The 12,195-nt window shown below is 39.7% G+C and overlaps 1 protein-coding gene across 1 annotated transcript; it reads left to right on the forward strand.

Moving 5' to 3' along the window:
- The first annotated feature begins 773 nt into the window (after positions 1-773).
- Positions 774-12,184, forward strand: cog2 (component of oligomeric golgi complex 2). Its single transcript, XM_042434414.1, has 18 exons — positions 774-927; positions 3,412-3,573; positions 4,230-4,295; positions 4,392-4,472; positions 4,712-4,815; positions 5,163-5,271; positions 5,634-5,813; positions 5,942-6,066; positions 6,483-6,609; positions 6,727-6,866; positions 7,832-7,893; positions 7,980-8,131; positions 8,277-8,462; positions 8,624-8,696; positions 9,050-9,192; positions 10,352-10,491; positions 10,837-11,020; positions 11,237-12,184. The coding sequence occupies exons 1-18, from the start codon at positions 871-873 to the stop codon at positions 11,333-11,335; spliced, it is 2,190 nt and encodes a 729-aa protein (XP_042290348.1). The 5' UTR covers positions 774-870; the 3' UTR covers positions 11,336-12,184.
- Positions 12,185-12,195: the final 11 nt, after the last annotated feature.

Raw genomic sequence — 12,195 nt, forward strand, 5'->3', positions numbered from 1 at the left:
ACCTGATGGGGTCCCAGGCAGAAAATCCCACAAGCCCTTCTGACTGACTTTCACTGCCATTACATTCCCCAGAACTACTAGTAAATAATCAGATATTAATCAAAAAGTGTTTATAGAATGTAATAAATGCCTTAGTTACAATAGAAACACTGTTAAATATTAAAGAAATAAATGTAAACAACTTAAAGGTATAAAGTGAAAAAGGTATACACATATATAACAACTAAATAAATAACTGCAGCCAACTCCTTAAAAATTTAGTTTAAAAGAACCTGATGAAAAAAAAAACAGAATTGAGTTACCAGTATCATCACTGGGTTTTTTTCTGTGTTATGGTGGAACTGCTGGTGGTACAGGTGGGGGGTGGTGTGTCTTGGTCAGATAGACTTTGCCTGAGGTGGACCTAAATATGTGACAATTTCTAAATAAAACATCTTTATTAGCCAAGTATGTTTACACACACAAGGAATTTGACTCTGGTTTAGTGGCTCCCAGTATACTTAGTCTATAGAGAATAACAACACAGCAATCCTCAGAAATATACACAAGGAATGACGGTGAAACTGTAAATAGGATAAATGTAACAGGTAATATGACAGCAACATGTCATGTGGAATAACTCATAATGCATTTAAGTGCGGATAGTCTACTAAATGTGATAATTTAATATTTTAAAAGACCAAATCAATGCAAGAGGCTGTAAACATCACAGTGCAGTTACCTCTGGCGGCCTGCGGGGGGCGCTGTAGTATTATTCCTCGGTGGTGCGCTTGCCATGTTTGCGGAAGCTCGGTCACTACTACACAGCTAGCTGCTTGGAGGCTTGTCGCTCATCGCTGTGAATGTTGTAGCGACGTCTTATAATTCAACATGAATTTACCAAAGGGACCAGACTCTTTGTGCTTCGACAAAGATGTTTTTATGAAGGTGAGAATCCGTAAACGCTTCGTTTGTCGACGCCCTAACGAGAGTAATGCTGTTAAAGTAGCTAGCATTAGCTAGTTGACGTGTTGGTGTAGTTCATCCTGTTTCTTAATCCTGTTTCTTAAACATTTCTTCTTTGTCAGACAGTATGAATACTTAAACAATTTAGCATGCATTCTAGCTTTAATCGCAGTATGGATTAGATTATGGGTATCAAGTTGATTATTGTGTGCAGCTGTTATGATTATAATTCTGTATCCTTCTGCTTCGTCTCTCTGTCTCATCTTTCTGCCTGTTTCTCTCTCTCTGTCTGTCTCATCTTTCTACCTGTTTATCTCTCTGTCTTTCTGTCTGTCTCATCTTTCTGCCTGTTTCTCTCTCCCTCACTCTCTCTCTTGCTCTCTTTGTGTGTGTGTGAGTCTCTCTGTCTCTCTCAAATTCAAATAAGCTTTATTGGCATGACAGATCAGAAACCTGTGATGCCAAAGCAGTACAGAAAAATATGAATATTGACAGATGATTAGCAATTAATATACAATAATATGCAAATAACAATCATATCAAATACAATATAATAAAATACACTTTTTTTTACTGATGTAATCACTCAGAAACATTTACTACAGAGCTTGTTTCTCTTAGTGTATGACAGACAACATGTAACATATTTTGCAACTATGACTACACACTGACTTTTCTCCCCACATAGATAGAGCAGTTTCTAAGGATCGAGGAGATGGATGAACTTGGGATATATATTATTTATTTTTTCAAAGAAAACTCAAATCCATATATTTCTCATGATATAGTAGGAGGTGAGATTCTGTCTCTGCCTCTTTTTCATGACAAAGTGAACACAGCCTGACCTCCCTGGGTGGCCTGTTCAGCCTGTGACGGCCTGTTTCTGCATGTACATTGTCACCTTTTTCCTTAGTTTTCTATCAGTCACGGTGGTCATGTACTCTGCCACCATGTACTCTCTGTTTAGGGTCAAATAGAATCCTAATTTACTTTGTGATTTCGTGGTTTTGTTCCACTATTTGATACTATTTTCTTTTTGTTTTGAGATGGTTTGGTTGGGCCAGATTATTTGGTGTCTGTCCTGAAGCCATGGTGTGTGTGGGCAGAGCTTCAGGACCAGCTGGCAGAGGGGACTCTTACGTTTGTTCAACTCTTGGCACTGAAGGGCTTTGTACTGGTAGGAGTGGGGGTCGCTAGATTGGAGGTGTTTATAAAATTTGATGGCTCGCTTTTGAAGTTTTATTATTAAAGGGTATTGGCCAAGTTGTGCCCTGCACAATTCTGCATGCAGCGCTTCCAGAGGATGTTTTTCTCATTTTGGGAGGTTCTTGGCCAGTTAATGGACCCCACACTTCACTACCATATAACATTATTGGGTCTATTACTGAATTTACAGCTTTGAGCCAGGTCCTAATAGGAATGTCAATTGTAATTTGTCTTTTGATGGCATAAAAAGCCCTTCTTGCGTTTTCTTTCAGCTCATTCACAGCCATGCCAAAATGTCGGTGTCAATATTTTGGTCTTTTTCATATTTACGCTTAGTGCCCATGTTTGACTGTACTTGTGGAGGATGTAAGCCCTCTCCGGAGGGAGACAGGAGAATCAGGTCATCAGCAAACATCAGACATTTGAACCTTTGACCTTTGACTGTGTCCTGCAGAGTCACACCAGAGGCTGTGGATTTCTGCAAATGTATTTATATATATATATATATATGTTGAAAAGGGTTGGGCTCAAACTGCAGCCCTGTTTCACCCCATGGTTCTTTTGTTTCCAATTTTAATTGAACATCTGTTATTCAAATATATTAATTAAATTAAATCGTAGGTAGAACCCCGTGTGCCACTCTCTAATAATCAATAAATGATGACATATACAGTCAAAGGCCTTTTTGAAATCTACAAAACATGAATACATTTTATTTTTATTTTTGTGCACATGTGTGTTAATGAGAATGGTGAGGGTAAAGATATGGTCAGATGTGCGATGGTTAGGCATGAATCCAAGCTGACTTTTATCCAGTGCTCATTGAGGAATTCAACTACACCGGAGTTGATAATGTTGCAGAGCATCTCGCCCATGCAGCTGGTGACACATATCTCTCTGTAATTCTGAGGGTCTTTTAAATATAGGTGTAATACAACCATTATTCCAACTCTCAGGAAAATATCCCACACTCAGAATTAGATTGAATATTTTTTTAGATTGAATATTTCGTTTAATATTCCATCAGGACCATGTGCTTTTTTGCTTTTGAGGGTCTTCAATGCTGTTTTCAAATTGTTCATAGTAATGGGGAAATCTAGGGGGTTTTGTTGTCTTTGATTAACAATTCCATATTTAGTAGTTTTTCAAGTATTTGTTTGGTCTCTAAGTCAGTTATTGGTGGTGTTGGCCTGAATAAGGTCTGGTATGGTTTATCTTTTTGGTTCTAATTTATATATCTCTCTCTCTCTGTCTCTGCAGGATGACTTTGACGTTGACCAGTTTGTGGCGGAGTGTCGGAAGCAGGTCCAGCTGGAGGAGATGAGAGAGGACCTGGAGCTCTACTACAAGCTGCTGAAAACAGCCATGGTGGAGCTCATCAACAAGGACTATGCAGACTTTGTTAACCTCTCCACCAACCTGGTCAGTTGTTGTCATTGTCGCCTGTAGCAGCATGTAGTCCACAGGATACAGGGAGAGGGCAGAAATATTGTCTCATAATGTCTAAAAGGAAAGCTTGACCTTTTTAATTAAGTGGCTTGATGAATCTCAAGCCCGTTTATAATAATGAAAATAATAATGAGAACATCACAGATATGTCTCTGTGTGTATGTTGGAAGAGAAAATGCAGCAATAAATGTTTTACTGGTAGTTTTTATTAATACATATTTGATTGAATTTTGTCTTAATTTAACTGAAACATAGTGTGTTTTTATTTATTGTTAATTCACGTGAGTTAAACATCCATGATGCACGTTGTTCAAAATGGACAGTAAGCTTATATATAGTTTATTGTTCAACTGTAAAAATATCATCACAAAGACGTGTCTGCCCCAAAATATTTGTTTATATTATGTGTTTATGTCAGAAGAAGAGTATCGGTTGACTGTTAATGGATTTTTATTATTTTCAAGTATCAATATCAGCATCAGCCTCAAAAATCCAGTATCAGTTGGGCTCTTAACATGCTTTTATGTTTACCCTGGAAATAATAAAGGGAGCAAACAATACAGCGATAATGTTTAAAAGTACGTCAGATAGACTGTTTCTCATCTCACACCTCTTCTCTCTTGTCTCAGGTGGGGATGGACAAGGCCCTCAATCAGCTCTCTGTGCCCTTGGGACAGTTACGAGAGGAGGTTATGGTATGTTTTCTGATGAAGTGTACTGTTTTTTTTACTACTGTATTAATTCCTGCTACTGAGTGTTCATGCATATTGCTGGCTGTTATCTGTTTGCAGAGCCTGCGGTCCTGCGTCAGTGAGGTGATTCAGTCTATAGACAACCAGCTGTCCAAACAGGAAGATCTGCAGAAAAAAAAGGTTTGGCTCCTCGTCTAGCTGTCTGACTGAACTTAATGTTGTTTCAGCAAATTATATTTGGTTCCGTACAGAAGATAAACCTGTTTTTGAATGAAACACTGGTTTTCTAACTTTTAATGCGGAGGATAATATGCAACGATATTGTCGCAGTAGTAGATATAGATATGTAATTGTAGTTTCCTGCTCTGTGGGATGATCTCAATAAATTATCATCATCCTTACATCATCCCATCTGTCAGGTATGTGTATTGAGGCTGATCCAAGTGGTGCGCTCAGTGGAGAAGATTGAGAAAATCCTCCACTCACAGAACTCCAAGGAATCCAGCTCTCTGGAAATCAGCAGGTGGGAAACAGGCCAATAAACATGCTGGCATCATTTTGGTAGATAACAGTTGCAGTTGAATGTGGGCAGATGGACGAATTATGATATTTTACTCAACCAGCCATTACATGCACAGTGCCCGTCAACAGACTGCAGAAAATTAAAGTAGATGGAACATGTCTTAGATGTAATTTTGCATTTCTATTTTTTTCAAGCCGCAGTGTCCAAAGGTATATTTCTGTCTTGTCATCTTGTGCACTTCATACCATTCTCTGGCAAATGTCCAAATTGTTGATATGAAGAGCTATACAGGAATAAAAGTGCTAGAGAACAGTTTGTTAGTCTAACTTCTGTCTGTCTGTGTTCAGCCCCTTGTTAGCAGGTCAGATCCTGGAGAGGATAGCTACAGAATTCAACCAGCTGCAGTTCCACGCTGTACAGAGTAAAGGCATGCCCCTACTGGACAAAGTCAGACCTGTAAGTATTATGGGTGAATCAGTCAGACAGCAGATAAATCAATAGCCTCTCATTTAGTCAATCAGTGTGTCTGCCTGCATTTCTTTCAATCCGTAAGTCCTGTAATTATTTGACAAAGATGATCAGCTTCTGTACAGTCCTTCCGGTAAGTGGTAAAGGCACTAAGTATGCAGGATATATAGAAGCGTTTTCCTGTTTCCATGCAGCACCGCATCCTGCACAGTCAAATGATCTCTAAAGTAATTGATCCCAGCTTTCATTTTGATTCATGGTTCGCTCACTCTAGTTTCCTGGAATGTACTCTCAGTATATTTTCCATACTCGTTTAACTGCGTATGTGACGAGCTTTTGTACTCTGCCAGCGTATCGCAGGTATAACCTCCATGCTGCAGCAGTCTCTGGAGGGTCTGCTGATCGAGGGGCTGCAGACGTCCAACGTGGACATGGTACGTCACTGCCTGAGGACATACGCCACCATTGACAAGACCCGAGACGCTGAGGCCCTGGTAGGACAGGTGCTGGTCAAACCATACATGGACCAGGTAAACATGAGGCTGACAACAAGAGAACTTACTACCTGAATACGGAGCTTCCTCAACTAAATGTTGGAACATTATATCTTGCTTTGATATGAATGCTGTATCATGAAAATCTCCGCTCCTCCTTTCAGGTGATAGTGGAGGAAGTGGTGAAGTCCAATCCAAACGGTCTCCAGTTGATGTATACTCGACTGTTGGAGTTTGTTCCTCATCACTGTAGACTCCTCAGAGAGGTGACTGGAGGAGCGATATCCAGGTATTAATATCATTCTGGAGGCAAATTGATTCAAAACACTCATAGATCAATTAGTTCTTTGTTGTGTATTGAAATCCTTTTGTCTCAACTAGAAAAGCAAATTGTCTGCTTTCATCTCTTGAGCTATTGAGTATTGACCGAGCTGTGTGATCTGCTTTCACACACTTTGATATGTATTTATTTTGTTTTCTGAATATATATTAATATAATTATCATGCACCATTACAAACAGATTTGTACATTTTGCTTTCCTTTCATAAAGAGTGTCAACTTTTAGACAATTTCTGTCTACTGGTTCCACAACTTCTCCTCTACAATCATGCACATAAGCTATACTGGCTTAAGTAGAGCCAACAGTACAGTAGACAATATGTTATAACATATTTAAAATGTGCTGCTGTTCCTTCTCTCCTCAGTGACAAAGCTGACATAGTGCCAGGCTATGATTTCCTGGTGAACTCTGTGTGGCCGGAGATGATCAAAGGAATAGAGGAGAGGTTGTCTTACCTCTTCAACCCCGGAAACCCCGACATGTTCTACGAGGTACATCCACAGTAACACAACGGGCGCTGATGCGTTCACTTTGGTTTTGCGTATCATACGCTGTCACATGATTCAATGTTAGATTTTGTAGTCTCACCTGGGCGCCTTCTTTTCCAGCGTTACAGCGTGAGTATGGAGTTTGTGCGGAGGTTCGAACGCCAGTGCAGCTCGCAGGCCAGTGTAAAGAGGCTGAGAGTGCATCCTTCATACACCAGCTTCCACAACAAATGGAACCTGCCTGTCTACTTTCAACTACGGTACATATTTCCTCAATACAACCTACAAACTCTGTCTTACATCATGTACACACACACACCATCGCTTTCCATATATTGTAAACTGCAGGCATTACCAATGATCATGTTCTATAGTCTTTGAAAAAGTTGGATAATGTCTTTAATCTTGGAAACCCAACATAGTTTTTAACAAATACAAAATACTAATTAAATACTAAATAACTAATAATAAAATACTAACTAATACTTTTCTTATTTTAATAATCATCTTTGCATCCATTCAGTCAATACATGTTTTTCTCTTTTGAATTTGGATCCCTCAGCTTAAATTGATATGTTCAGACAGTGATGAAGGTGGGATTTCTGCACAGCATGTATTTTGAAGAACTGCTTGATCTGACTTTAAGGGCTCAAGAGACAAGTTTTAATTAAAAATGCATCCAGCCTGTCAGCATTTTTTAGGAGAAAAAAGACAAGTTGGCAGACGTTCAAAAGTTGAACAAAGCCCATTCTTATATGAATCTTGAAAACTGCTTATTGGTGTGAGCTTAATGCTGAACAATGAAAAGAAGCAAAATGTAAATTGAGAATATGTGTCAGCGTATTACTAAACATAGCCCATAAACATGACACTGGACCTTGACAGAATAGCCATTGATCTGTGTGAAACCATGGAGAAGTTGGACACTGTGTCGTCTACTGTTTGTCAACCTGCTGCCCCCACGAACGCACGCATGCACGCACACTGTAAAGTACACAGTGGACAGATTCACCATTGCACGTCAAGACAAAGATTAGAGCCCGTGTCCTCATTTCACAATACAAACCTGCACAGTTCAGCCTTTCTGGAAAGTCCATAATTTCCAGTACACAGTGTTGTTTCATGTCATGAGCATGTGTATATCAGAGCTGAAGCAAGAAATAAGCTGATAACACATTGATTGTTTTGTCCTTCTCTCCTCTGAATGTCTCTCTTTGTTTTTCAGGTACAAGGAAGTAGCCGGAAGTCTGGAGAACGCCATAAGTGATGGATTAGAGGCAGCACCAGGTACTCATTTATTCTCTCTCATGAACACCAGTGTGCACCTATACTTCTCCCACAGTAACACTTTGTCTGTGTGTGTTTATGACCAGCTGGCAGTGCGTATCACCTGCAGGTGTCTGTGGTGTTATGGTCCTGCCTAGTTAAGTGTTGGTCAGACAAAGTCTACCTTTCACCTCTGGCTCATCGCTTCTGGAAGCTCACGCTGCAGCTCTACTCACGATACGCCAAGTTTCTTGACGAGGTAAACGTCAATAAAACAGATAGAGGATTGTAATGATTTAAAAATCATTATTAAGAAAAAGAAGTCCAAACAAGCAGCATCAAATTTAATAAACATGTTGCTGCTACTTGATCTTGTTCCTCATGTTGATCGGTATCATGCACAGGTGTTAACTAAAACTCCAGCCCCTGAGGTGACTAAAGAGCCCACCAGGCCTCTACCGAGCTCAGCCTCGTCCACCTCCAGTCGAACTTCAATGGACGAGGCCGGCAGCGAGAGCGGGAGTCCCACCTCTCTGTCCACCAAACAGCTGGTCTACATCGCAGCGGACATCCAAAAACTACAGGAGCAGGTGCAGCTACAGAACGTTTAAATTAACATATCAGAGCACAGCTGTTTCACAAGTTTAGACAAGTTGTTATTGACCTTTGCCTGAATATTACATAGATGACAAATTGTCACTTTTTGAGTATTTTGCAATGATTCCGTGATGTTTTCTTGTCTATCTATTAGATACCAGAGTTGTCAGAGATGGTCAGACAGCGGTTAGAAGCCATTGGATTCAAGAACTTTGCTGTTGTGGAAGGTAAACGAACCATGCAGTGCGTGTGGAAATCATTTTAGCTTTTCACTTCACGTGCAGTGTTTGCTTGATCTCACTCTGCACTGTTTGGTCATAAACTGTGGAAGAAACGTGCAGAAAGACTAGAGTGGTGATGCAATCTTAAATGCCAGTGTTCACTGACTTTTAAAAAAATGTCAACATTCAAAAACTCCAGCAGGCTAACATGACATCTTCGTCAACAAAATCGTGGTCAGAAAATGACGCCATTCTTTCCTCTTTGTGTGTCACTCTCCATCCCTGTCTGTAACACAGTGATAAATCAGACTGTGTGTGTATGATACTTGTGCATTTACTATTGTTCTCTTCTATGTCAGGTGCTCTGGCGGACTCCAAGGCTTGCCTCTCAAGTAGCATTCCCACTCTCAACAGTAGGATGACCCAGCATCTGACTGAACGCTGCTGTCGCTTCCTGAAGAGTGCCTCTGAGGTTCCACGACTCTACCGCAGGACAAATAAGGTCAGTGAAGCTTAGCAACGTGCACACATACATGTTTCTCCTATATTACATCAGATAACATTTCTTGAAGCAAACATTGACAGCACATGACACTTGTCTGCTTTTGACAAAACCTTGAGGGTTGATTCACTTGGAACTGTGTTGTGACTATTTTTTTATTAGACATGCTATAATTAAAAGTCAGAATTTTAGCTTTGAAATGCATTGACCGGTCATATTTTAATGAAACTTGGTGAGATGAACCAATAATAATAAAGTACTCCACTGGCATTCGAACAAATGCAAGTGGAGTACTTTATTATTATTGGCTCTAACATTGAGCCTATTAATAAACTAAGTGATGTTTCAGGGTGACGATGGACATACTATTAAGATATTGATATATGAAGCACATCAGTTCCAAGAAAATTTTAAGTGAACTTGAAGGTTCATTATTGACCTTGTAAATGGCAGTTTGACAAAAAAATTCAAGGTCCACTTACTGGACTCAAGTTGAACTCGTGCCAACAACTTTTTGTCAAATGTATTCATAAATCTTACTCTTTCTTTCATTCATTCATCCACTCACGGTTAGCCTGTCTGCCCCCTAATGTCCAGCATCACTGCTTTGCAGCTGAACTGTGTATAGCTGCATCTATGATATTGTGTTTTCTTATTAATCAACATGTTCTGTAGCATTGTTAGCAAAGTCCTTGCTATTGGGAGTCACTATTGCAGAGTGAATATAAAGGAAAAACTGATCCTGATAAAGTTTTATTGCCCCTGAATGTGATTCTGAGTATCTGCTGATATATGAGACTGATTCTGTATTCACATATATATATATATATATATATATATATATATTCCTACACAGTTGAGCTGTACAATGCACATTATATCTGGTAAAGCAATTTCATTATGACTTTTCATTGTGACTTATCACAACAACTGCATAGCTCTACACTGAGAAAATGAAGCCTACAACATGCTCTTTCTTTTTAATAGTTAAATAGAAAGGGTAGTAAGGCTGGAGCTGTTGTGACATGAAGGTTCGGATGATTTCAGCCACTCCTCATCTCCAACATGAACAAAATCACATATCAAATGTATATCTTCGCCACCAATCAGTAGCATATAGATTGTTCTGAATACAACAGTCTACTTCCTTCCTGGACAGGATCTGCCGGTGCGCGCATCAGCGTACATGGACAACGCCTTACGTCCGTTACATCAGGTGTTGACTGACTCAACGGGGCTGGTCACGCCTGCTACAGCACAAGAGTGGCTGCGAGTTGCACTTTCTGACTGCACACAGAGGTGAGCTCACACACACAAATACACCCAAATATAGTACTAGTGTGAGAAGAATTAAAGAAGTATTTACCAAGGCCTGCGGTGTGACGTTCATCCATTAAATGTAAATGAAAGAACGTCAGCTTCATTTTAAAATGTCCTTTCATATTGACTAAAAGAAACTGACGGAATTTTAGTAGATGTACCCAGGTGAAATTACAATACAATATTTTTTGTTCTCATTCCAGTCAGTATAGTGGTAGTAGCCTATTTTTTTTTTTATTTGATCAAGATTTATTTCCAACCGCACCCGAGTTTGAATCACTGCCATTTTCCATCTTTCTTAATGTGTCCGTGCTTTGTGTTCAGGTACTATGAGACCATCTCTGAGGTGCTGAGCTCAGTGAGGAAGATGGAGGAGAGTCTAAAGCGTCTGAAGCAAGCCAGGAAGGGCACGACCACGACTACCACAGCAGGAGCAAACGGCGGACCCACAGACGACAGCAAGATCCGCCTTCAGCTGGCGCTCGATGTGGAATACCTCGGGGAACAGGTGGGTGGTGCTTGACAGGTGCACAAACACATGCAGACATGTGCGGTGACAGATATGCACATGTAACAATCATATGAAGATTTCTCTGGTAAAAACATATATATAGACAAATTATCTGAATACACAAACCTACAAAATTGCGTTACGCACACAGTGTCACCTGAGATACCTTTAATTATTCTCTCTTAACCTGCTCTGTACTGTTGTGTGTCTCAGATCCAGAAGATGGGTCTTCAGCCAACTGACATCTCGATGTTCTCCACTCTGATGGACTTGGTGAAAGAGGCCCGAGAGCTTGCTGATCAGAACCAGTAGACTCTGGTTGACTCCATAGTAACTGAAACCCATTAATATGCTGCGCTCATCCTTGCATTTCCACAGGATGTGTGAAGGAGAAAAAATGGTCCCAGTCCAGGCGAGGGCTGTGCGATATGACCAAAATCTCATATCCATAAGTCATTTTTTATCCTGATAGCGATACATATCCCAATATAGCACATTTTCTGTAAATTCAATGAATAAATAGTTTCTGATGTGCAATGCATTGGTCTGGTTGTGACACAACGGAATAAACGATAGAGCATAATATGCAATGATAGATGTTTTTTCTATCATCACATGATATATATATATCGTCATATTGCACAGTCCTAGTCCAGGCCGAAGTCATTGCTTGGGTTACAATGATCTGACCACAACAAAAGTAGGATAAGTACTACTGGACACTACTGAAATCTGTCTGATCAAGTGTTAAAGTGTTGTTGGAAACACAGCAGAGACAGTACTGTCTGTCTGTCTGCGAGACTGAATTATCATTGGATCTACTGTAGGAAATGTGACTAAAATGGATTGTTGCGTGGTATCATGTTCATGAAATGTTTTCCACATAATAATCAATGCTGAATGCTGGTGATATGCACTGCTCTATGCAAACTAATATACTGATCTTATGTTGGGCCAGAATGCTGCATAACAATAGTTTCTAAGTTGTAAAGTCAGTCAGACAACATTTGTTTGTTTTCTGCTACCTGGTGAAGGATAAAGCAAAGATAAGGAAGTCTGTTTGTGGGTCTCATGTACATTTTTGTTAAAATCAGATTTATATAATATAATATGTTTGACATAATTACCTTGGGATTAAAATAAAGAACTTTGGATACCATATTTGATTTGTG

This window comes from Thunnus maccoyii, chromosome 14 (genome assembly GCF_910596095.1).
Source record: "Thunnus maccoyii chromosome 14, fThuMac1.1, whole genome shotgun sequence".
In the NCBI taxonomy this organism is placed as follows: domain Eukaryota; kingdom Metazoa; phylum Chordata; class Actinopteri; order Scombriformes; family Scombridae; genus Thunnus; species Thunnus maccoyii.